At 44.2% G+C, this 25759-nt stretch overlaps 3 protein-coding genes across 6 annotated transcripts; 1 reads left to right on the plus strand and 2 right to left on the minus strand.

The window, feature by feature from the left end:
* Position 1: 1 nt before the first annotated feature.
* On the plus strand, positions 2-21357 carry cfap43 (cilia and flagella associated protein 43). 3 transcript variants are annotated; one of them, XM_061837115.1, is made up of 22 exons: positions 2-144; positions 5706-5818; positions 5945-6022; positions 6115-6240; positions 7475-7579; positions 7649-7756; positions 7851-8018; positions 10416-10601; positions 11012-11098; positions 12921-13001; positions 13109-13237; positions 13317-13436; positions 14422-14529; positions 14662-14748; positions 14822-14910; positions 15004-15127; positions 16645-16757; positions 16936-17095; positions 17183-17347; positions 19484-19561; positions 20947-21100; positions 21170-21357. In XM_061837115.1, exons 2-22 carry the CDS (start codon positions 5762-5764, stop codon positions 21343-21345), a joined length of 2499 nt encoding a protein of 832 aa, XP_061693099.1. In that variant the 5' UTR covers positions 2-144; positions 5706-5761; the 3' UTR covers positions 21346-21357. The 3 variants fall into 3 exon arrangements, with proteins under 3 accessions (XP_061693099.1, XP_061693101.1, XP_061693098.1); XM_061837114.1 differs by having other exon boundaries at positions 3-144; positions 10395-10601; XM_061837117.1 differs by lacking the exons at positions 12921-13001; positions 13109-13237; positions 13317-13436 and having other exon boundaries at positions 10395-10601.
* Positions 1826-4839, minus strand: LOC133509770 (glutathione S-transferase omega-1-like). Its single transcript, XM_061837119.1, has 6 exons — positions 4678-4839; positions 3459-3567; positions 3168-3390; positions 2328-2429; positions 2144-2250; positions 1826-2068 (listed from the first exon to the last, which is right to left on the minus strand). Exons 1-6 carry the CDS (start codon positions 4703-4705, stop codon positions 1918-1920), a joined length of 720 nt encoding a protein of 239 aa, XP_061693103.1. The 5' UTR covers positions 4706-4839; the 3' UTR covers positions 1826-1917.
* Positions 21349-24062, minus strand: sfr1 (SWI5-dependent homologous recombination repair protein 1). 2 transcript variants are annotated; one of them, XM_061837121.1, is made up of 4 exons: positions 23360-24062; positions 22829-22945; positions 21930-22298; positions 21349-21859 (listed from the first exon to the last, which is right to left on the minus strand). In XM_061837121.1, exons 2-4 carry the CDS (start codon positions 22907-22909, stop codon positions 21671-21673), a joined length of 639 nt encoding a protein of 212 aa, XP_061693105.1. In that variant the 5' UTR covers positions 22910-22945; positions 23360-24062; the 3' UTR covers positions 21349-21670. The 2 variants fall into 2 exon arrangements, with proteins under 2 accessions (XP_061693105.1, XP_061693104.1); XM_061837120.1 differs by lacking the exon at positions 23360-24062 and adding an exon at positions 23037-23157.
* Between the last annotated feature and the right edge of the window lie 1697 nt (positions 24063-25759).

Here is a 25759-nt window from a genome sequence, read left to right on the forward strand (position 1 = left end):
CTGTCAAGTGACGTCATCACCCTTTGATTCACTTGTGTTTTTGTTGCAGCTCTTAAGCTTATTTCGACGTCTTTAACAATCTTAATGTCAAAAGTAGACACTGTTTTCAACAGAAAAGACACGGTTAAGACGTTTTTGTCTGAGGTATGTATAACACGTTTCTTTAACTGATAAAGACATGTTTTTGACTTAACCAGAAAAGTAAATGTGTGTCTTTGAGTGCCTTGAAAAGCACTGCACGATTATAAGTTGTTTGAAATATACCCACTTAAATCACATTTTACTCATGCTGCATGTTAAACATTAATGACCGGTTTTTGGACCCTCATTGTAAGGTGTTGAAGTTCCCCCATTGAGGTTTATCTCCATTTTTGATTCAATGCATTCAAAGAATGCTTAATTAAAGGGGAAATCCAGTGCTTTGCATGAACGGTGTATCCAATAGGTCATGTAATACGTAACCCTATTTTTACAATGTGATGTTAAATCCTCGCTCATTTAATAGTATTTTGAGAAGATTTTTATCGACGATTATGAATTTTCAGGGGCGCTGCCATTTTCGCGAGTCACATGACCTATATGCGCAGATGTGACGTGTAACGTGCCGCAACAAAGGCTCGATTACATGGGACACCATTTATGGCCAGCGCTGATTTCTCGTATTTATCCTCATCTGAAGAAGAAATAGCAGCATCGGTTGATCGGGAAGACGGAGGAATACTTCCATACAGATTTGAACCAGTGGCTGTAAATGTTTAATATTCACATGGTTCGTCAGGTGGAATGACACAGATTCTGACTACTCGTAGGCCTACACGCGGGACATAAGTGCGGAAGCAAAGTCCCCTGGAGCTCCGGGCCGGCAGTCGCTGATGGATCTTCGAACGGGAATGACGTGGAGTGTGACGGGCGAGCTCCGGCTGTGGGCCGCAAGCCGAGGTTCCAGGCGGCGCAGGCCGTTAGCCCCGGACGCCGAAACTCGGCTAAAGGCCGCGAGATCCGGCGGCAGGCTGCGAGCCGAGCTCCGACGTCCGGGGCTAACGGCCTTTAGCCTAGCTTCAGTGTCTCAGGCTAACGGCCTCCAACGCCTGGAAGCTCAACTTCCGGCCCGCCGCCGGAGCTCACTCGTCAGACTCTGCGTCATTCCGCCCGAAGAACCATCCGAATATTCAACATTAATTACAGCCACAGGTTCAAATCTGTATGGAAGTATTCCTTTGTCTTCCCGATCAACCGAAACTGCTATTTCTTCATCACATGAAGATAAATACAAGAAATCGGCCCTCGGGATAAATGGTGTCCCATGTAATCCAGCCTTTATTGCGGCATGTAACACGTCACACCCACCCACGTAGGTCACGTGACCCGCAAAAATGGCAGCGCCCCTGAAAATTCGTAATTGTCGATAAAAAAAAAATCTTCTCAAAACACTGTTAAATGAGAGAGGATTCAACATCACATTGTCAAAATGGGGTTATATATTTCATGACCTATTGGATACACTGTTTATGCAAAGCACTGGATTTCCCCTTTAATATACAGGGTAGAACAATAGGATTCGCTGAACAAAATATTATGTGACACAGCATATAAGTAAAGATGTACTGCCCAATAACAGATTAGAAAAGGTCTCCTTCAAGAATTTTTGTGAGTCAGCGCATAAAAACTGCTCAGTACGATCCAGAGAACACCATATTTCACAATATGTGACTAAGCATGGTAATAATTGAGGGAAAAATAATAAGTAGAACAACAGATTGTATCCCATAATACGTGACTCGGTACATAATGACTGTATGGGGGGAAAAAAAAACACCCGACAACATAGGGAGAAGAACACTGGTTTTATTCAACCATAACCATGGGGAAAAAATGAAAACTGGATTGTTTTAGGGATCGGGCGCCGTCATCACCGCTCTACAGGCCGTAGTCAAAGTTGGGTTTGCCCTCCAAGTAGGTCTTGTAATAAGTCTTGTAGGTGTCCGTGCTGTGTCCGCTGACTTTGACAACGGGGTCTTGCGACATGCGCTCCACCCACTTCTTCAGCTCGGGCGCACCGTCCAAACAGCTACACGGAGAAATGAAATCATCTCGATTCTTCGGATTTCAACTCCGATGTTGAGCTGTCGGAGGGATTACTCACTCGTTCACCTCGAGGGGCTCGATCCTCTCAAACCACGGCCACATCATGTAATCCGTCATGGTGACACGATCGCCGCCAAAGAACTTGGTCTTCTTCTTCGCCAGGTCCTGGAAAATACACACAAGTATTGCCATAAACACCCCCCCCAAAAAAAAAAAAATCAAACGAGAAATACTTAACAAACCTCGTTTAATTTGTTGAATCTCTGCTTCAGTTCGGCATGTAGTCCAGAGACGTCTTCGCCTTTCAGTCTTCCCAGTGGGATCTTGTAGGTCAACGGTGGTATCTGTCACGAAATTGTGATTTCAGTCTAAATATAGTAACAATAAATATAATATAATACAATATAAAAGGAAAATACAATATAAAAATCTATATGAAGAATACATTGATAAGTTCACGGTAATTTCCAGCCTACAGAGCGCACCTGATTATAAGCCTCACCCGGTACATTTGTAATGGAAATAGCATTTGGTACATGCATAACGCCGCACCTGTGTAAAAGCCGCAAGTGCCCACATTGAAACACGAGATATTTACAAAGAAAGACGGTAAACAGTTTTTTTTAAATTGTAATACCTTAGCTTAGCTTAACACAGCAACAACACGCTAGCACAGTGCTAACGCGGCCAGTTAAAAAAAAACATACCGGGAGACTTTTCAGCACGGGGGAGCGCTCAGACGATGACACCGGTTAAAAAAAAAACATATCTAAATCACTGAGGCACGGCAGCAACGCGCTAATGCTAGCGCAGCACTAACAGGGCCAGTTTAAAAAACATACTGGTAAAAGTCACTTCCTCGGCACATATATTCCACCGGTCTCACTCTTACCGTTAGAAAAATGCACAAATTAGCCGCATCGCCGCGTAAACCGCCGGAAAAAAAGTCACGGCTTATAGGCCTGAAATTACGGTAATTTGTTCCGTGACCAACGTGCCGTACATCAAATCAATGTCACCACACGCTTAGTGTGTCGATTTTGTATTTGTGGGTTTGGCGGCTCGTTGCGTCTTTGAGGTACCTTGGAAAAATGCTCCAGCATCATCTTGTGCTGGGCTTTTCCAAACGGAGATTCGGGAAGCAGCTTCTTTTCGGGATACACCTCGTCCAGGTACTCGCAGGTGATGGGAGATTCGTAAATCACCTCGCCGGCGGACGTCTCCAGGGTGGGCACTTGGCCGAGGGGGTTTTTCTCCAGGAACCATTCGGGTTTGTCTCTCAGGTTGATGTTGACGATTTCATGCCTGAAAGAGAAGAAATGTCACGTTCTGTTTTAAATCACATAGACAAGGGGGTGGAACCTTGTCTTTACTTGATGTCTTTGGCGTTGAGCACCAGTCGGGTCCTCTGAGCGAAGGGACAGAACCTCATGCTGTAGAGTCTGATGGAGCCGGCCGCCACGGGCCCGGGCGCGGCAGAACCTAGGAGAATATTGGCCACATTATTACCACTGCACGTTGATTTACATTTGCAGCTGCAGACACTTTGGGGTCATATTAAAAGCATATTTAGTGTCATAATCAAGTAAGGGCGGCACAGTGGATCAGCTGGTAATGCATTGGCCTCACAGTTCTGAGGTCCCTGGTTCAAACCCAGACCCGCCTGTGTGGAGTTTCCACGTCCCCCCCCCCCCCCCCCCCCCGGCACTCCGGTTTCTTCCCACATCCCAAAAAACATGCACCATTAATTGGACACTCTAAATTGCCCATAGGTGTGATTGCAAGTGCGGCTGTTTGTCTCAATGTGCCCTGCTGGTTGGCTGGTGACCAGTTCAGGGTGTACCCCGCCTCCTGCCCGTTGACAGCTGGGATCGGCTCCAGCACTCCCCGCGACCCTCGTGAGGATAAGCGGTGAAGAAAACGAATGGATAGATAATCAAGTAAGATTTGTTTTCTCAAACGCAAATTGTACATGTACACTAGAATTGCATTTCACTCGAATATTCGCGCCCGCCTCACAGGTGCGGCATCAGATCGCATGATTATTGCACAGGTGTGCCTTTGGCTGGCCACAATAAAAGACCGCTCAAATGTGCGGTTTCATTCTATTGGGGATGCTAAAAAATTTAATTCCATAACTCGTGGGTCTTGTGATTCTGGAGGTTTCAAAATGAGCTTGCGTAACATCTTTAAAAAGTGCAGAGTCATACACCCATGATGTGATTTTTGTAATATTTATTTATTATTTGACTACCGTTCATCATTATGGCTCATTAACTGCAGTTGCCATAATGTAGATTATTATTTAATTGCATTAAAATGTTTGTTTATTCCTACGAGACAATCAACATCGTGAAAATGAAGGATACTACAGCAGCAATAGCAATAGAAAGAGTAAGCTTGTAAATGTGACACAAAGATTATTAAATTGCGTAGTCACCTTCATTTGTCAAAATAAGGGGTGACTATCACGCATAAAGACATCCATAAGCACATTCGGAGTTTTCATTTTCCCCAAGTTGTGCAATATTCTAGCTGAACTTCGGTTACATAAAGATTTTGCTAAACATAAATCTATATTAAATCGCTTACCTTTGGAGACGCATTTTACACTTGGCATTTTTTTAAATAGTAAAGTTGTCCGGAGAGTAGGAGACAAATGAGTCGAGTTTTGGAAGAAAAAAACGCGGAAAAAAATTGCTTTGTATTACACGGCAACTTCCGGGAAAACGCCTCAGCCAATCAGAGGCGAAGAAGGAAGTGGAAGGAACGGGGCTCGTGTTTCTGGTCACTGATCTAAAAAAAAAAAAAAAAAATCGACTGGATGGCTCAGTGGCCACCAAAACTGAAGTCGCCGTCCGCCATCTTGATACTCCCAAAACAACCATGCCGACCTGTGCATCGACAGGCCAGTTTCGTGGCTGTGAGAAAACATTCCACGGGTAAGTTAGAAAGATTTACTTTGACACTGTTAAAAGTTTTTTTGTAATTTTTTTTAAAGTTAACATGTCATGGAAGTCAGGCCCTAGGTAATATGCGAGGTTTCTTGGTAGTCATGGTGTTTATACGTCTTTCCTTAGCACTTCGCCTTTTTTGGCTTACCAAGTCGAATTAAAAATCCTTCATGTTACCAGAACTGAAAAAAAATTCAAGGTCACACGACCAGTTTTAATTCTACATGCGAAACATTGAGGAAAAACCTCACCATAATCCAACCTTTGAACCGTGTCCGCTACACGTTTTGGGTGTGCCAAAATGGCGACCAGTGGCTTCAACCAATCGACATACCGCTCGATTCTTTTTTTTTTTTTTCCAGTGTTACTGGTTTCCAAGGATACGTAAACGGCTGCTGATCACTTCCGTGGTTTGAACGTAAGAATTCCAGTAACAATATGGTCAATATTAAATTAGTAAATTGGGCGTTTTACAGGAAACAAAATGAACTCTTATTTATCTCGTCTTGGACACGTATGATTTTGTAGATTTGGTCCTGCTGGTGGCTGACTGGTAAAGAAAAAAACATATCGCAAATGTGATTTAATTAAATAATATTTAATATTATACACTTTTTTTTTTCGAATGAAGTGTTTTTGGTGTGTGTGCCCCCTCCCTTCTCCCAGGGCTCTTATGGCACTACAATCTTGAATGCTGATGTGGTAAAACAACTTAGTCTACGATGGATATCGATACAGACTCGACTGAAAGTGACACTGAAACACCATCAGAACGTGAGGTACACCCTGCTCCATTCTTTTAATTCTGTTACACCATCTTGCAATACTTTCATTTTTTAATGCTCATCTGCTACATGACATGTTTTTGTTGTTTTTTTTTTGGGGGGGGGTACTATTTATTCAAGTCTCTCAGTGAAGATGATCTGAATTATTCCGAAACAAAGGAAAAACTGCGGGGCAGGATGGAGGAGATCCGCAGCACTGTGAGTGGAATGTGGCGTCGGCGTCAGCTCAAGTGTGTTTTCGTGATGACACAAAAATGTACAATTAAGCGTTCGTGGGTCTACGTTGTCAGATCCAAGAGATGATCCGGGAAAACGAGAGCGTCCCCGAAATCGAGCGACTCGAGCTGAAGGAGTTCAACGTGGACGAGGACAGGCAAAAGATGCACGACGCTGTGCTGGAGGAGGAAATTTCCAAGGTAACGTGAAGAAAACAAGTATTTGAACACCCTGCTATGTTGCAAGTTCTCCCACTTAGAAATCATGGAGGGGTCTAAAATGTTCATCGTAGGTGCGTGTCCACTGTGAGAGACATCATCTAAAAAGAAAAATCCAGATATCACAATATATGTTTTTTTTTTTTAATGATTGATTTGTGTGACACAGCTGCAAATAAGTATTTGAACACCTGTCTATCAGCTGGAATTGTGACCCTCAAAGACCTGTTAGTCGCCCTTTAAAAGTCCACCTCCACCCCATACAATCGGTAAGACTCAAAACTTGTAACATGGCCAAGACCAAAGAGCCGTTCAAAGACACCAGAGACAAAATTGTACAACTCCACACGGCTGGAAAGGGCGACAGAGAAATTGCGAAGTAGCTTGGTGGGGAAAAAAAGGTCCACTGTTGGAGCAATCATTAGAAAAACTTGACAGTCAATCTCAATCAGAGTGGAGCCCCGTGCGAGATAGGGTCTTGGGGTCTTGATGATCCCTAGAAAGGTGAGGAATCAGCCCAGGACTACACGGCAGGACTTGGTCAATGACCTGAAAAGAGCTGGGACCACCGTTTCCAAGGTGACTTGGTAATGCACTAAGACTAAGAAGGTTCCCCTGCTTAAACCAGGACATGTCAAGGCCCGTCTTAAGTTTGCCAATGACAATTTGGATGCGACAGAGGAGTCATGGGAGAATGTTTTTGTGGTCGGATAAGACTAAAATGGAACTTTTTGGTCATAATTCCACTAACCGTGTTTGGAGGAAGGTGGATGATGATTTCCATCCCAAGAACACCATCCCTACTGTGAAGCATGGAGGTGGTAGCATCATGCTTTTGGGGGTGTTTTTCTGCACATGGGACAGGACGACTGCACTGTATTTAGGAGAGGATGACCGTGGATTTTGGGGAAGAACCTCTTTCCCTCAGTCAGAGCATTGAAGATGGGTCATGGGCTGGGTCTTTCAACATGACAATGACCCAAGGCACACAACCAGGAAAACCGAGGAGTGGCTCCGAAAGAAGCATATCAAGGTTCTGGCGTGGCCTAGCCAGTCTCCAGACCTAAACCCAATCGGAAATCTTTGGAGGGAGCTGAAAATCCGTGTTTCTCACCAACAGCCCGGAAACCTGGTGTTCAAATACTTATTTTCTTTACTGTAAATGTTTTTTTTTTTTTTTTTTCCTGGACGGAATTTTCGATGCGATTCTTGACAGGTGAGGGATAGGATTGAGATGGAGATTTTGGAGCGACGCTACCGGTGTGATCTCATCAAGAGGGACTACTGGGATTGTCTGAAAGTTAAAGACAGGGCTGTAAAGGTAGCAAACGTTCCCAAGCAAGGTCAGAAGACATAATGGACGTAACGAGTGCGCGTGTGTCGGTTCCAGGCCTTTCACACGGACCAGGAGGTGACAAACTACCCCCTCAAAGAGCGACTGCAAGGGGAGTTGGACGCCCTCAAAAGAGTTGAAAATAAGAGGATGGCGGAAATTGCTGTAAGCGCAACATTGTTCAATGTCCACCCCCCCGCCGCCTCCCCGAAGTTTAAACAGTTTGAGATTTGCACCCTCCACCTTTCGGCAAAATCAGAGGGATCAAGAAAAGGGTGGCGAGGATGAGGCGGAGGAGGCGTTGGCGGCCCAGGGGGGCGTCACGAGCAGCTACTCGGCCGAGCTGGGACTGTCCCACCCTTACCTCTACGACCAGTTCAGCCTGCACACCACCGAGCAGAAGCAGAACCAGATCATCATGCTTCAGGTGGGAATGGCGTCGCGACAAATGGTTGCGGTTGGCGGGCCGGGTCTTCTCTCCTGACAACCTGCAATCTTCCATAAAAATGTTATTCAGTTATTCCTCAAAATCCATATCTTCATTTTTTAGCACCACTTCCAGTACACGTGTGTGGATGTTTTTTTTCTGTCCAATCAGATTTCTGCTGCCACTGTGTTGCCATGTCAATCTAATCTTCCCAGGGCCTTCAGAATCAGTGTTACTGGGCAATGATATTTGAAATTCATATTCGTAGAATTTTTCTATCCCCTGATTGGCCCTGAACAAAACCCCAACAAAACACATCCGTACTAGTCACTTGCGCACATTAGTAAATGTAATAATCAGCATCTCGAGTGTGTATGGAGTATATTTTTCTTTACAGAACTGTCACCAAATAAAAAAAAAATAATAATTTAATCTCTGATTTTAACAAGAAAATGTTCCCTGTTGTTGCTATGGCAACAAAGCATCACCTGCCTTAGCTATCCTTGTTGGTCTTATTGGGGATTATATATTGGTTATAGTATTCATAGCCCAATTTATTTCATCTCTTTAATGCGCCATATTCTTTTTTTCCATAATTTATTTTTTCCATACTTTTATATACAAACAAAGAAAAATGAAAAGAGAAAAAAGGGAGAAAGAAAGAAGAAAAAAATACAATTAATTTGCAATCATTAAATGATTACATTTTAAACTAAAGAAGAAAAAAATACAATTAAACTGCAATCATTAAATTTAAATTAAATTTTATAAAGGGTTTCTCTCATCTCCAATTATCTGATCCAGTAGGTCATCCTCGACCAAGTTCGTAACCATAAGTGACTAAAGAAATTAACCTAAAACGGAAAACAATAACAATAATCATAGTAGTAAAAAAAACAAGAAGAAAAATGACACCATCTCAAAGCACCTTACAATAAATGTTCCAAAAACTATGTACAATGATTTACATATTCGCTTCAAGTAAAAAAAATATATATATATTTTTAGGTTTCAAATTTTCTTGGGCGATTACCTGTTATGACAACAAGACAAGATGCAATACTTATGAGTTAGAAAAATAATAATTGCACGACACAACATGCTAAGAAAAAGGAAATATAATAATAATAATAATAATAATAATGACAACAAAAGCAATAAGTGGTGGGAACCAATGAACAAAATTAAGATGAACTTGATTTCACATTATGTAGTGACATCTTTTGATGTTATGGCATATTTTGTCCAGTTTTTCCAACGTCTTTCAAACTTCTCATGTTCTTGCCTCAAGATGAAAGTTAATTTCTCCCCCTTCTAAAAAAAAAATTGTATCGAATATTTCTAAAGAACTATCGAACTTTACGACCCAAGTCCTATTGAATTTGTATAGAAATTCTATTGTTTTGTGGAAATTCTAGAGAAAATCACAGCCAAAGTTCTATACAACAAGTTGTTCTATTCATTTTCTGGACCCTTGACAGTGCGCCATATTCATTTCTAGAAATCAGCACGTACATACAGAAGCGTATTACTGCCACACCCAAAAAAAAAGCATCACATAATTATGTGAAACTCATCACATAATTATGTGAAACACAACCAAAAAAGGGAATACAGAAGCGTATTACTGCCACACCAAAAAAAAAACTTATCACATAATTATGTGAAACTCATCCCATAATTATGTGATGAGTTTCACATAATTCCGTAATACAGTAGCGTATTACTGCCACACCAAAAAACCCCAAACGTTTTAATTTAATAATTATGTTGAAAACAACATGTGGAACGTTTCACATAATTATGTGATAAGTTTAAAAAAAAAACGTTTTAATTTAATATTTATGTTGAAAACGACATATGTGAAACGTTTCACATAATTATGTGATAAGTTTTTTTTTGGTGTGGCAGTAATATGCTTCTGTATTACGAAATTATGTGAAACGCAACCAAAAAAGAGGTTGCGTTTCACATAATTATGTGATGAGTTTCACATAATTATGTGATAATTCTTTTTTTTTTTTTTTTTGGTGTGGCAGTAATACGCTTCTGTATTCCCTTTTTTTGGTTGCATTTCACATAATTATGTGATGAGTTTCATATAATTGTGAATTTTTTTTTTTTTTTTTTTTGGTGTGGCAGTAATACGCTTCCGTACGTACAGTACTGGACTGCATTCGCACTGGCTTAAAGAGCAGTTCCACTTCTTCACAGTAGAGGGAGCCTGTGAGCTAAAATGACAAAACCACTGGTCCTGTCGTACTACTTGCTCTATACGCTGTCATAAAACTCAAACTCAAAAGCACAACAATTTGTGTGACTGATGCCAAGTCTCATCCCTTACTTCTAACCCCCCCCCCCGCCCCCAATGCCCAGGATGTGATCTTCCAAATCAAGGTGGCGCTCAACACGCAGTTCGACAAAGTGTACAAGCAAAAGGTGCAGGAGATCGGCCGCGTCAAAGAGCGCAACAAGCAAGTGAGGGAGATCCTGGAGGAGCTGGAGGTCACCGAGGACCTGTGGGTGCCCGTCCTGAGCGACAGGGAGGTGCCCGAGCGGGTGTTCGTCGTGGACGACTCCGAGGTGACCCGACCCCCCCTGCCCCCCGCACGTGTCGTCTCACCCGTGTGACATATAATATATCACTTTACTGTCAAGAAAAGGGAAATAAAAGGTAGGGCTGGGAGTGCCAAACTCATTTTTGTCTTGGCCCAGTTTGCAGTTACAGTCCCTCCCCCAAACCATAAAAATTTTTAGCTGCCTCGTGAAATTTATGAACTAATCTTAGAATCAGAAACCAAGGGGAATGGGTTTTTCAACTATTGTGTGGCAACAAAAATGCTTGCAATAAGTCAACGTCGTCATTTATGGTACAGATTTGAACAAATATCGCGGAAGTTGATCCGCGTGATTTGCCTTCGCGGGCCAGATCTGGACCTCGGCCCTTGCGTTTGACACCCGCGGGTAAGACGCCTTTTCTTGTGATTTATTAGATCAAAGCCGAAAAGTACCTGACCCCAGAAGAGGAGAAGGAAAAGGAAAGGAAGAGGCTGGAGGAGCAAAAGCGCTTGGCTGCCAAGGTACGCGAGCCAAAACAAACGCGGCTTTGTCTTTTTAAACTCCCGTTTGCGCTTCCCTCCGAATTCTTGCTGGCTCGGAGACCGGACCGACCCGGGAGCTTGTGTGGACATTTGCATGCAAACTGCTCGCAGGGGTAAATCACACTGAAAAAGAACAAAAACCTGCGACCGAGGGAGACAAAATGGAAAAGGAAGAAGAAGAAGAAGTCAGTCGAGGAGTGCTTGGTGCTTGCATGTGAATATCTCTCTCTCCCTCTCTCTCTCTCTCGATCGATCGATCGATCGATATAACCAATATATAATACCAAAATAACAGAAATAGCTCTCAGTGAGATGCAAAGAAACCACAACGATAAATGTAGGATTGAATTAACACTTGTATCTATCTATCTATCTATCTATCTATCTATCTATCTATCTATCTATCTATCTATCTATCTATCTATCTATCTATCTATCTATCTATCTATCTATCTATCTATCTATCTATCTATCTATCTATCTATCTATCTATCTATCTATCTATCTATCTATCTTAGCTATCTATCCTCTCTTGTCTCTATCTATCTATCTATCTATCTATCTATCTATCTATCTATCTATCTATCTATCTATCTATCTATCTATCTATCTTATCTATCTATCCTCTCTGTCTCTATCTATCTATCTATCTATCTATCTATCTATCTATCTATCTATCTATCTATCTATCTATCTATCTATCTATCTATCTATCTTATCTATCTATCCTCTCTTGTCTCTATCTATCTATCTATCTATCTATCTATCTATCTATCTTCTATCTATCTATCTATCTATCTATCTATCTATCTATCTATCTATCTATCTATCTATCTATCTATCTATCTATCTATCCTCTTTTTTTCCTAGCCACTTATCATCTATCTATCTATCTATCTATCTATCTAGCGATCTATCTATCTATCTATCTATCTATCTATCTACTATCTATCTATCTATCTATCTATCTATCTATCTATCTATCTATCTATCTACTATCTATCTTATCTATCTATCCTCTCTTGTCTCTATCTATCTATCTATCTATCTATCTATCTAGCTATCTATCTATCTATCTATCTAGCTATCTATCTATCTATCTATCGATCTATCTATCTATCTATCTATCTATCTATCTATCTATCTATCTATCTATCTATCTATCTATCCTCTCTTGTCTCTATCTATCTATCTTATCTATCTATCTATCTATCTATCTATCTATCTATCTATCTATCTATCTATCTATCTATCTATCATCTCTTGTCTCTATCTATCTATCTATCTATCTATCTATATCTATCTATCTATCTATCTATCATCTCTTGTCTCTATCTATCTATCTATCTATCTATCTATCTATCCTCTCTTGTCTCTATCTATCCTCTCTTGTCTCTATCTATCTATCTATCTATCTATCTATCTATCTATCTATCTATCTATCTATCTATCTATCTATCTATCTATCATCTCTTGTCTCTATCTATCTATCTATCTATCTATCTATCTATCTATCTATCTATCTATCTATCTATCTATCTATCTATCTATCTATCTATCCTCTCTTGTCTCTATCTATCTATCTATCTATCTATCTATCTATCTATCTGCACACACACACACACACACACACTCCGATTGGCTGGCAAGAAGTTCATGGCGTACCCCGCCTCTTGCCCGTTGACAGCTGGGACAGGCTCCAGCACTCCCGTGACCCTTGTGAGGATAAGCGGCTAAGAAAATGGATGGATGGCTATACATGTACAGTCGACTATACACGTGTAGGTGTTGTCGGTTTCAGAGCGACGACGTCCGAGAAAGGGCCCTCGATGACATGATGGACGGCGTTCTGGAAGTGAAAAAAGACAGCCTCTTGAAAGCGGTACGTCCGGTCGCCCTCATCACGGCTCGCCCGGTCCTCGGCGGGACTCCGACAAATCGGGCCCGAAAAGAAAGCGCGGGAAGTGAACGCTGAACGCGCTCCAACAGGAAGTGCCCCAGCCCGAGTTTGTTCTGGCCAAACCCGACAACGAGTGGAGCGAAGAGGAGAAAAAGCAGTTCAAAGAATACGAAAAGAAAGTCAAAGAGCTGAACACGGAGAAGGAGAAGTACAGAAAGGTCCGCCGCCACCGGCGCTGCGACATGTTCACCACCACTTGCTGACTCGTCCTCCCGCTTCGGATGGTTCTGATTTTAGTCGCTGGAAAACGAAATCAAAGGCCTGCAGAAAGCCACCAAAGAGGCCACGGAACGTTTTGACGAAGGCTTGAAAAAGCTCTTTGAGCGGAAAATTAAGTCGGACATGGCCATATGTCAGGTAAATAACGACAACACCCTCCCCCCCCCCCCCAAAAAAAAAAAACAAACACGCACCCAGTAAACATTATTTCTCGACTGATTTCTAAATTTTGGCACAGTGGATCAGCTTGGCCTCAGAGTTCTGAGGAACCGGGGTTCGATCCCAGACCCGCCTGTGTGGAGTTTGCATGTTCTCCCCGTGCCTGCGTGGGTTTTCTCCGGGCACTCCGGTTTCCTCCCACATCCCAAAAACATGCAACATTAATTGGACACTTTAAATTGCCCATAGGTGTGATTGTGAGTGCAAATGGTTCGTCTGAATGTGCCCCTGCGATTGGCTGGCAACCAATTCAGGGTGTACCTTGCCTCCTGCCTATTGACAGCTGGTATAGTCTCCAGCACTCCCCGCGACCGTCGTGAGGATAAGCAGCAAAGAAAATGGATGGATGGATGGATGGATGGAAATTGCCTATAGGTGTGATTGTGAGTGCGGCTGTTTGTCTCGATTAATTATCGAGTTGCATTTTCTGGGGCTATTGAACCACGCACTTATTTAATGTGATTTAATTTCTTTTCATAGCATGCACATTTATTTATTTGAGTGTTCAAGTATTATTCTACATCTTCATTAATTCACAAATTGAGAGCTCTTTACATATTTCCTTCCCACTCGCGCATATTGCCCATATTGACCCATTCCAAGTATTTTCCAACTTCAAACTCAAATTTCCTACATATAAAATTGCAAATTATATATTTTTATTTTTAGAGATTTACTCTTACATTAAAGATTAAGAATTGCATTTCTCATTTTTTAATCAAACAAATGTATTTCATCATAGCTCATTTTATTTCCAGGAATATTTATATTTTTAATGACTTGTTTATTCCCTTATCAGGATTGTGATTTATGACACTTGAACACATAAAAGTTAAGCCATTATGGTATCATGCAAAAAAAAAAAATTGGCAAGAAAATGAAAAGAATATTTGCATTTTTTCAGGAAGAACTGAAGATTAAAACTCTTAACTACTCCGTGCTCATGGAGGAGGTGATGAGGAACGAAGAAATAGATCTGGCGCAAAAACTGAAGGAAACGTCCGCACAGAGGGTGAAAAGCATAATATAAATGTAATTTTTTTTAATATCACTTGGGCTCGATTTTCTTCTTTTCTCTACTTGTCTCCCATCTTGACGACCTCCCGTACAACTTCGACTTTCACCGCCCCGGCTCGTGCGACAGAAAAAAAAGGCCGACGACTTGGAGAAGTTTGAAAAAGAAGTGGAGTCGTTCCAGGAGAGCTACGACAACCTCGTGGCGGACGATAAAGTCAGTCCGCCGCTAGCGTACCGCCGCACAGTTGCCCGTCGGTGTCGATTCACGCCGTCTCGTCCCTCTCAAGGCTCAGGATAAAGACTTCCGGAAGGAGTTCGCCAGCGTCCACAAGGCCCACGTCGATCAGCTGTATAAACTGTTCAAGCGGAGACCGAGGTTGGTCACAACAGTATTACCGTTTTCATTTGGGAATGCCCGCAGCGGGGGCGGCTGGCTCGCGTGCGTCTAAATGTTTTCCTCTCGCTCAAGAGGTCATAAGAGGAATGCCATGGAGGAGTTGGACTCTCAGCGGAACATGCCGGAGGGATTGACCCCGCCGGTGTGGGAGAGGTTTTGTCAAATCCGCAGAACAAAAATAGACACAGAGCACAAGGTAAGGCAGGGCGGCGCTGGGATTCAAACGACTCACCCGAGACCCGAATGAGCTTAAAAATGATTTAGCGTTCCTGGAAAAGTAGCAGTTGTTCAAAGAATACTTACTTTCCTTTTACAAGTCACGCCCATTTATCTTCCCGAAACATGCGCAATGATACCTTTCTTTATGCATACATACAGTGAAGAAAATAAGTATTTGAACACCCTGCTATATTGCAAGTTCTCCCACTTACAAATCATGGAGAGGTCTGAAATTTTCATCGTCGGTCCATGTCCATTGTGAGAGAGATCATCTATAAAGATTTTTTTAAACGATTAATTTGTGTGATCCAGCTGAAAATAAGTATTTGAACACCTGAGAAAAACAATGTTAATATTTGGTACAGTAGCCTTTGTTTGGAATTACAGAGGTCAAATGTTTCCTGTAGTTGTTCATCATGTTTGCACACACTGCAGGAGGGATTTTGGCCCAATCCTCCACACAGATCTTCTCTAGATCAGATAGGTTTCCGGGCTGTCACTGAGATACACAGAGTTTCAGCACCCTCCAAAGATTTTCTATTGTGTTGAGGTCTCCAGACTGGCTGGGCCACGCCAGAACTTCAATATGCTTCTTACGGAGCCACTCCTTGGTTTTCCTGGCTGTGTGCTTCGGGTCAAAGCCACGACCCGTCTTCAATGCTCTAACTGAGGGAATGTTGTTGTTCCCCGAAATCTCACAATACATGGCCACCGCGGTCATCCTCTCCTTAATACAGTGCAGTCGTCCAGTCCCATGTGCAGAAAAACACCCCCAAAGCATGACGCTACCACCCCCATGCTTCACAGTAGGGATGGTGTTCTTGGGATGGAACTCATCATTTGTCTTCCTCCAAACACAGTTAGTGGAATTATGACCAAAAAGTTCCATTTTGGTCTCATCTGACCACAAAACGTTGTCCCATGACTCCTCTGTATCATCCAAATGGTCTTTGGCAAACTTAAGACGGGCCTTGACATGTCCTGGTTTAAGCAGGGGAACCTTCCGTGCAATGCATGATTTCAAAACATGACGTCAGGGTCAGAATCCGAGACCCCGTCGCTCAGCGGTTAGAGCACTGGTTTGGTAAACCAGGGGTTGTGGGTTCGTATCCCACTGGAAGGGCATCCGGCTTAAAAAATATTTTTAAAAATTGTGCCAAACATATATATGCATTCATCTGAGATGATACGCTGTGGCGACCCCGAAAGGGACAAGCCGAAAGAAACACACACGTCAGGGTCAGAATTCTAGCTGATAGACAGGTGTTCAAATACTTATTTGCAGCTGTGTCACACAAATAAATTGTGAAAAAAATGTACATTGTGATTTCTGGATTTTTCTTTTTAGATGATCTCTCTCGCAGCGGGCATGCACCTACGATGAAAATTTCAGACCCGCTCCGTGATTTCTAAGTGGGAGAACTTGCGACATAGCAGGGTGTTCAAATACTTCTTTTCCTCACTGAATGTGAAACTTCAAACAATATTTTGCAGATCAAGGCCTCAGCGGCCACTCTGGCTGAGATGGAAGCGAGCCTGCAAAAGAAGCGAGAAGAGGACGAGACGGCTGAGCAGGAAATTGAGTATCTCGCAGTAGAACTTGAAAAGTGGGTGACGCCTCATCCGCGCAGATAATAGAAAACTCATTTTTAATAGCTGGTATGCAAAATGCTCGATTCTCTCTGACTCCATCGCGTAAATGTGAGCACGAATGACTGTCGATCAGTCCGATTGGCTCGTGCAGACGTGACCGCCCTCCCCTGTTTCTGCGTTGAACCCATCCAGCCTGCGCGAGGAGAAGAAGAACTTCCTGACGGACATCACGGTCCAGTTCCTTCTCAAACAGGGCCAAGTGGAGGTGACCAACACGGATCTCATCCCCGACTACAGCGAGTCGATTCTTCTCCACCGGGGGAAGGTGGAAGAGCTCAACCGCACCATCCGGGTCAGCGTTCGCACTCGCGTGCCCGTCTCGGGAGTCCTGCGGTCTGTCATCGTTGCGGTTCCCCCCCCCCCCCCCCCCCTTCATCAGACCCTCGGCGAGCAGAAGATCGCCGTGATGGTGCAGACCAAAGACTTCCGTAAGGGAATCATCCAGGTGGAGTGGGACAACACCATGAGGAGGATGCAGATTGAGGATCTCAAGAACAAAGAACGGGACATCCAGAAGCTGCGACTCACAGAGGATCACAAAGAGGTTACCCTGAGCAACCCCGACTAATTCATCCGTCCGTCCATTTTTCTGAGCCGCTTATCCTCACAAGGGTCGCAGGGAGTGCTGGAGCCAATCCCAGCTGTCAACGGGCAGGAGGCGGGGTTACACCCTGAAGTGCTTGCCGGCCAATCGCAGGGCACAAAGAGACAGACAACAGTCGCACACCGTAATCACACCTACGGGCAATTTAGAGTCTCCGATGAATGCACGTTTTTGGGATGTGGGAGGAAACCGGGGTGCCCGGAGAAAACATGCAAAGTCCACACAGGCGGGGCCGGGATTCGAACTCCAGTCCTCAGAACTGTGAGGCCAATGATTTTCAGATGCTCCACCGTGCCGCCCATAAGTAGAATTCAATTGTGTTTCAATTTAATGTACAATTTCGTTCAGTCATGAGAGAACTGTTCATCCTGAAATATTCATTTTTGTTTCAAATTTGAATTGAATGTTAGTATTTCATCTTTCTTTATTTGGGCAAAGTATTGATGTTGAAGTCACTGATGGTGATGGTGACGATATCTGCCCTGGAACTGACTGGCGACCAGTTCGGGCGTAGTCCGCCTTTCGCCCGAAGCTAGCTGGGTTTGTCTGCGGCTCAACCGTGACCCTTGTGAGGATAAGCGGCTTGGATAATGAAAGAATGGATATTGATGTTGAAACTGTCAATCATGTTACGGTGTCTTAAAATATTAAATATACTTGGGTTGGGGCGGCATGATGGGTCAGCTGGTAAAGTGTTGGGCTCACAGTTCTGAGGTCCAGGGTTCAATCCCGGACCCGCATGTGTGGATTTTGCTTGTTTTCTCAGGGCACTCCGGTTTCCGCCCACATCCCCAAAACATGCAACATTAATTGGACACCCTTAATTGCCCCTAGGTCTTATTGTGAGTGTGGCTGTTTGTCTCCATCTGCCCTGCGATTGGCCGGCGACCAGTTCAGGGTGGACCCCGCCTCTTGCCCGGTGACAGCTGGGATAGGCTCCAGCACTCCCCGCGACCCTCGTGAGGATAAGGGGCAGAGAAAATGGATCGATGGATACTTGGGTTAGGCCAGCACGGTGGATCAGCTGGTAAAGTGTTGGCCTCACAGTTCTGAGGTCCCGGGTTCAATCCCGGCCCTCCATGTGTGGAGTTTGCATGTTCTCCGTGCCTGCGTGAGTTTTCTCCGGGCACTCCGGTTCGCTCACAAATCCCCAAAACGTGCATTCATCGGAGACTCTAAATTGCCCGTAGGTGTGATTACGAGTGCGACTGTTGTCTCTCTCTTTGTGCCCTGCGATTGCCCGGCGACCAGTTCAGGGTGTACCCCGTCTACCCCCCCCCCCTTTTCTTTTCCCAGTCCGCAAGTGAAGGTCCGTCAAGGTATGCTTGGATCGTTTTGCGGAAGAACCTGACCTCAACCCCCTTTAAACCCTTTGTTTAATCCGTCAAAACCGGTCTAGACCCCCCCCCCCCGACCCCCCAGAATCATCCACTTAATGGCCGTAAACCTCTCAAGACTTTTTTCTGTTTATTTTCTTTTCAAATCCAGTTTAGCAGAAACCCCAGCAAGTCACAAATTGGCCTTCGCCAGCCATCGAATGATTTACAAGCAGATAAATGGCCAAAGATCTTTCATCATCGCAAAGCCGCTCTTGCTTGTTGCCATTTCAGCACGCAAAAGCAAAGCAGGCGGCTCACGTTCATCTTAAGTAAACACAGGCCCTAAAAGGGAGAGCCTCCCACGCATTGAAACACCCTTAAGACACGTCCAGGCTACGGGGGAGTCAGTAGCTTGGCGGATAAACACAATCCATAAAGATGTGATGAGTCACCCGTCCTCTGTTTATTTTTAACACGGCGGTGACCTCGCATGAGAATCTGCGTACTCCCCCCCCCCCCCCCCCCCCGGGCGCCAGTGCCCGTTTACTTTGGCACAGCGTTCAGGTGGTTCTCCCGCGGCGAGCACCGCCGCTTCCTGCCATTGTCCGAGCCCCTGGAACGCGGACAATCCAAACGTTCGGAGACAAACAAATCCATAAAGTGCGGTCGTAATGTTTATCGCGCCGTTGTTTTGTTTCCTACACCAACACGGCAACGGAATGTTTGAGCGGGTTTTTCTCGTGGTTTTTCTCGGCAGTATCTCAAGACGGACAGCGACAGTCGCGTGTGCAAGCAGGCGATCTCTATGAAGGAGACGCAGGCCCTGCAGCTCAAGGTAACACGAGTCCACGATCGCAACCACAAGCACTCGAAACCAGTTTCGTTAGTTCCTGGGACAAAAAGTTCCTGAAACCCCGCAGTGGCGTTCACGCCAATCGTGAAAGCAAAGCCGTAGATGCGATTCATTTAGAACAGGGGTGTCAAACTCATTTTTGTCGCGGGCCACAAAAGGGCCGTTTATGGCTGTGAAACGATAAAAATCTTTAACCGCCTCACCATTAAATTTATGAACTACCGGAATTTCCGGCCTATAAGCCACGTCTTTTTTCACACGTTTTCAAACATGCGGCTCATGCGGTGACGCGGCTAATTTGTGCATTTGTTTTCTAACGGCCGCAAGGGGGCACTCGAGCGGAAAAAGGTTGAGAGTGAGACCAGTGGAATATATGTGCCGAGGAAGTGACTTTTACCGTTTTATTTTTTTAACCTGCCCTCTTAGCGCTGTGCTAACTTGTTGCTGCTGTGTTACTGCCGTGTCTCAGGGATTTTTACTGTTATTTTTTTAGCCCTGTTAGCGCAGCGCTAGCATGTGCCAATGAAAAGACTTCTACTGGTCAGGCCCTGTTAGCGCTGCGCTAGCGTGTTACTACCGTGTCTCTGGTTTTTAGCAGTATGTTTGTTTTTTACCGGCCCTGTTAGCTCGGCGCTAGTGTTAGCACAGCTGGGCTAGCAGGAGTGCAGCGGCATTAGCATTAGCGTGGCGGCACTGGCATTAGCATTACCATTAGCGCTGGCATTAAACTCTTTCTGTGTACCGTCTCGTGTTTCAATGTGGCCACTTACAGCTTTTACACAGCTGCGGCCTATGTATGTACCAAACGGTATTTCCTTTACAAATGTATTAGGGTGAGGCTTATAACCAGATGCGCTCTGAAGGCCGGGAATTACGGTAGTTTTAGTATCAGAAATAAATGTTAGTGGGTTTTTCCAACAATTATTTTTTGGGAACACAAAAATGCTTGTAATAGCTCAATATTGTCATTTATGATACGACAATTTAAAATTGTGGGTACAGATTTTAACAAAAAAAAAAAAAATCATGCAAGTTGATACATGTGATTTGCCTCCGCGGGCCACATAAAATCACGTGGTGGGCCAGATCTGGCCCCTGGGCCTTGAGTTTGACACCTGTGATAGAGAATTTCCAATCACTGATTTCATATCATCAAAATTTCTATTTTTGACTGATTGGAGCTTTTAGTTTCCTTGGGAGTGGGTGGGGGAACACTACCACACGCTCCCCCATTGTCATCAATCCAAGTGGTAGCTTTTTGTCAGGGACTCTCCTATCTGGTAGCATGATGATGAATAAAAAAATAAAATCAAGGCCCCCCAATTCTATTATGTCCCCCCCACCCACTTTTGGGTTTTGTTTCCAAGACTTATCAAAAGGACGTGAAGTATCGCAAACAAAAAATCAGACACCTCCAAGCTCAGGCGGCCATGAAGGAAAAGAAGAACATCGCTTTGGACAAGCAGATCCAGGACATGCACGTGACCGTGTCGCAGATGCGACATATCTACGAAGCCTCAGGTAAGCCAGTCCGGTTCGCGGCGTTTCGGGCTATCCCCCCCCCTTGACCGCAACCCCGTCGTTTTGTAGCCACGGAGGAAAACGAGGCGGCGAACACCGAGCAGCGGTACCAAGAGGTCCTGCTTGTGCAGCGGCTGAAGGACAAAGCCCGGTTCCAGATGGAGAAGCTGGCGTTTCTCAGCGCCGAGGCGCAACGTTTGAGGATGAGGAAAGTCCCTTCGCTGGTGCAGATCAAATACGACTGAGCCTTCCGCCGACGACCAGGTTTTATTTACACTTAAATAGATAATCTACAAATAAAGACGGGTGTGACAATAACGTAGCAGCAACGATTAAAGAACTCGACACGTTTGAACATGTTCTCCGTAGTACTGTTTGGAACGGGAACGTACCTCTCAGGTCAAAACGATTGGGGAATTTTAACGCAGTTTCGCGACCATCAAAAGATATTAACTTGTTGTGTTCATTTCACTCCGTCTAGTCGATCTACAAATGAGTTTCACTTTTGAAAATGTAACTAGCGAAATAAGAATGCTGCGATTGAATCGTCGTAAGTGTTTGAAAGCACATTCAGGAAGCAAAGTCGTCCTCCGTGCGGTCAAAGTGCAGAATTTTCTCATCCAGACCGAAGAGATCGACGAGTTCCGACAGGCTGGCCTTGCGTCCAAGCACCGGGACTTCCGACTGGAGCTCGTACAACGCGTTCTGAGCGCAGCGCCGCCACTTGTCGATCAAGGTTTGAAGCTGCGCCAGGTCGTTCTGGAGAACAAGACGGGGAGGAGAAGTTTAGAACTGATCATGCCAAATCCCGCCGTCTTTCCCCCCTCACCTTGATCCTGTACATCTTAACCATTCTAAGTCGACGTAGCGTCTCAGTCTTGTCCTTGACCTCCCTACTGAGCCGCTCCCGTCTTTGTGCGACGTTTTCACCGTGAGTGTGCGCCGGTCCGGGAACTGTCCCGGAAAACTTTTCACTCCCAGGTCCGGCTTCCTGAGCGTTCACGTCGGCTGGCAGACTGATAAGCGGAGGATTTTTATCATCATCATCATCATCATCCGTCGTCCGGGAATCCGACGGAATTCGTTGGCCGTCCTCCACGTCCACGCAGAGGCGCTTGGCCACGGAGAAGGGCGAGGTGAAGGCACGCCGCGTTCTCTTCAGACGCGCCTTCAGGGAGTCGCTCAGCTTCTGGTGGGGCTGTGGAGATTAGATGTGAACTTCTTTGTTAAAAATTAATTACATATCTAATTAGGTGAAGCAATGTAGTTTTCAACGGATTTCCAGATGTCCTAATTATTCTTTGATCCAGTGGTTATCTTTTTAGTCTTAATTAAATACATAAAAATGCTTAAATCACTTGCCCGTTTCCCAACCCCCCCCCCATATCTTTTCATCCACCAGAAGATTATTAAAATGGTCAAATGGGGACCTATATTGATTATGCTGAACATTTTTCTAATCAGTGTAAGAGTTGAAATAATTTACTTTAAAAATCCACAAAGATGATTTTAAAGACTTAACCGAAATGAGGAAATAAGAGAATATTATCACTCACGCTTTTTAGTTGTTGATATATACAAATTATTAAAAAATGTCCAATTTCCATAGATATATAGGATTGAAAACGGGCCAGTCTATGAGGATTTTGGGATTAGTTGATCAGTTCATTTTGAAAACGTTAAAAAAAAAAACATTATTGCACAAGGATGCGTTAAATTTGAATTTACCGTCTCATTTCTGGACTCCCACGGACTGGACGGTGAACGGTACGCCGATTTCGACGCGTCGTTCTTCGGCGTCACCTCCATGAAGCAAAGAACGGATCTTCGCTAGCAGCAGCTTTTCTAAACGATTCGAAAGCAATGTCAATATATAGAGAGAAAAAAATGTAAAAAAATATATATCTTCCTAAACGCGAAAAAGTTATTTTCCTACACATTGGGAGATAAACGACGTTTTCAGCATTTCCGTGTTTTTGAGTTCACGAGCCCTCCAAAACCACTGATTGGTGAACACATGATGACGTAGGGCCAAAGAGCATCATGGGAATTGTAGTTATTCCCGCTCAAAAAACAACCAATTCTTCATATAAACACATTTGCACCTAGCTAGCGTTTCTCGTTGTTTTACACAGAGTATGTGACATATTTCTAGCAACTATTTTAGGTTTTACACGTCAAAATGTCAAGTAAAAATGAAGTTCATTTCAGTTTCTATTGAAGGTTGGCTAGGCTGTTGTCAGGCCATTTCTGAGTTACCTTAATAGTTTCGAAGGGGGGGTCATGATGGTGATTCACGTCCATTCTAAGAGTTCCTTCACCAACCTCCTACATTTCATTCCCTAACATCATCACGCCTGCAAGTTCCCGTACCCCGCGATGAAGCGTTGCAGCTCATCCGCGCGGCTGAGTCAACATTTATTTTTTGACAGTGGTTTGAGGTTTTTCAGCCAAAGGGAGGCAAAGGTGCGCCCATCAAGAATCTCGAGTCCATGTGAGACGTGAGCGAGGGTGCCAGGTCTTCGTCCGACGCAGGTGTGCGCGTGTGTTTCGCAGGCACTCGATCATAAATCTAGTTTTATATCACGTCGTCATGAGCATCCAAGCCACGCTTTTTCAATCTTTGCCGTGTTATTGGTTCGACCATTTGTCAGTTTTGACAATATTTCCAATATTCTCTCACGCGATACGGAGCGTGACCTTGAGGTTCGGTTCCAATCCGGCGGAGGGCCGCCGGGCCTCGGCCGTGCACAGAGAAGCGCTTGTTTTCGTCTGGCCGTGTGATTTACCACTTTCATTTCACTGCAACGTGCGAGAAAAGGTGCCCCCCGGAACAACAACAACAACAAAATGGTCCCCGACAACATTTGATGTGGTTCCAAGTGACATCGCAGCCGTTTTTTTTCCCCACCAGGCTCTGCTACAAGAGTGGGTACGTGCGAAAATAAGCCGCAGTTCTGATTGATGGGAGCAGTTCTAATTATAAAGCGGGCTGAGGAGTGAGTGATGCTCCCGTGTGTGGGCCACTTGGCGCTTCGGACTAGTTGCTGGAGAGATTCGCGTCCCTTCATGACGATAACGAAGACTTGGCGTCATTGTCAGACATCAGTCGGAGCGATGGCGACTTTTGCTTTTCGTATAGATCTCGTTGAAATACGTCAATGGAAAGTAAAAGACTAAAAATGTTTAATTGTAACAGTTTTTCAAAAATTATGTAGTTTCTCCTGATGTGATTAAACCAGTGCCCCAAATTATTACCATTTTTTTTTTTGGTCAATACTTTAAAAAAAAAAAAAATAATATATATAAAACGTCCACATGCAGCCTTCCAAGTCTGACAACTTAATCCCACCTTGATGCGTCCCCACGGGATCCAAGTGAGTGTGCATGTACCTCTGTTTGATATTTTGTGTGTGTGTGTGTGTGATTTAAACACTTTCCCCCCCACATGTTCTTGACAGATTTTATCGTGGTCCGACGAAACCAAGGCTGAACTCGGCTGACCCGGATTCCAAACGGTATTTTTGTTGCTACAAAACACCGGTCACTCATCACCAAAACAACGCCATACCGACGGGGGCTGTTTGTTTTTGTTTATGTTTTTATTCCTCCGAATGCAACTTAGTCATTAGATAAGATGGAAGGAATTCTGAAGAGTTCTACAGAACCAGTCAAAGTAGGCACAAAACCTTCACACCTTTCCCAGAACATAATAACTTTTTTGGGGGTTGGGTTGGGGTCACTATTCGATTTATAAGGGGGTGTGCTCACTTATGCAACCACATTAACTCAGTTGTTTATTTTACATCCCCTCTTGAAAAGTACAAAAATAATAAAAACAAAGTAATTTTTGTACAAGGGCAGCACGGTGGATCAGCTGGTAAAGCGTTGGCCTCACAGTTCTGAAGACCCGGGTTCGATCCCGGCCCCGTCCGTGTTGAGTTTGCTTGTTCTCCCCGTGCCTACGTGGCTTTTCTCCGGGTGGGCACTCCGGTTTCCTCCCACATCCCAAAAACATGCAACATTAATTGGACCCTCTAAATTGCCCGTAGGTGTGAATGTGAGTGCGGGTGTTTGTCTCGATGCGCCCTGGCCATTGGCTGGCGACCAGTTCAGGGTGTACCCCCGCCTCCTGCCCGTTGACAGCCAGGGTAGGCTTGAGCACTTCCGGCGACCGTTGTGGGGATAAGCGGCAAAGAAAATGGATGGATGGATAATTTTTGCACATTATAGGTTCCAATAATTCCCAGAATCCCAGAAAGATGGCATCCGAGCAGGGGTGTGTCGTCTTTTTATAGCCGTAGTAAAAGTATTTTTAACTGTCCACCAGAAGTATTTGGAAAGAGATTCTCTTGTGCGTCAATATATAACTTGTGGTATAAGATGTCTGTAATTTTTGTGAAAGCTCTTCAATTAAAAGCGAAAATCAGCGTGATTTGTCCAAAGATTTTCGGCGGCGCCTAAAAGTAATCTCTCGTCGCCGTCCCACGACTTGATGCGTTCAAAGTGTTCCCGCGATGCATCGCGTGGACGTGTTCGCCGAGGGGCCGCAGTCACGAAGTAATCATTGCCTCGCATTGCGACTTTGGACCCGAAGATGTTGACGCAAAGTTCGTCTGCTTGTTGTGTCTCATCAGCACAAACATTGCCGGATCCAAA

This window comes from Syngnathoides biaculeatus, chromosome 12, assembly GCF_019802595.1.
Source record: "Syngnathoides biaculeatus isolate LvHL_M chromosome 12, ASM1980259v1, whole genome shotgun sequence".
NCBI lineage: Eukaryota > Metazoa > Chordata > Actinopteri > Syngnathiformes > Syngnathidae > Syngnathoides > Syngnathoides biaculeatus.

Excerpts from the sequence above, each read along its gene's own strand:
- sfr1 (XM_061837121.1), bottom strand. The coding sequence starts at position 22,909 with ATGGAGGTGACGCCGAAGAACGACGCGTCGAAATCGGCGTACCGTTCA. Across the intron at positions 22,299-22,828 it reads GGGAGTCCAGAAATGAGACG|CCCCACCAGAAGCTGAGCGA; the intron begins GTAAATTCAAAT and ends TAATCTCCACAG. Across the intron at positions 21,860-21,929 it reads TTAAGATGTACAGGATCAAG|AACGACCTGGCGCAGCTTCA; the intron begins GTGAGGGGGGAA and ends CTTGTTCTCCAG.
- LOC133509770 (XM_061837119.1), bottom strand. The coding sequence starts at position 4,705 with ATGCCAAGTGTAAAATGCGTCTCCAAAG. Across the intron at positions 2,251-2,327 it reads GATTCAACAAATTAAACGAG|GACCTGGCGAAGAAGAAGAC; the intron begins GTTTGTTAAGTA and ends TGTATTTTCCAG. Across the intron at positions 2,069-2,143 it reads GAGCCCCTCGAGGTGAACGA|CTGTTTGGACGGTGCGCCCG; the intron begins GTGAGTAATCCC and ends TTCTCCGTGTAG.
- cfap43 (XM_061837114.1), top strand. The coding sequence starts at position 5,762 with ATGGATATCGATACAGACTCGACTGAAAGTGACACTGAAACACCATCA. Across the intron at positions 5,819-5,944 it reads AAACACCATCAGAACGTGAG|TCTCTCAGTGAAGATGATCT; the intron begins GTACACCCTGCT and ends TATTTATTCAAG. Across the intron at positions 17,348-19,483 it reads TCACAGAGGATCACAAAGAG|TATCTCAAGACGGACAGCGA; the intron begins GTTACCCTGAGC and ends TTTTCTCGGCAG.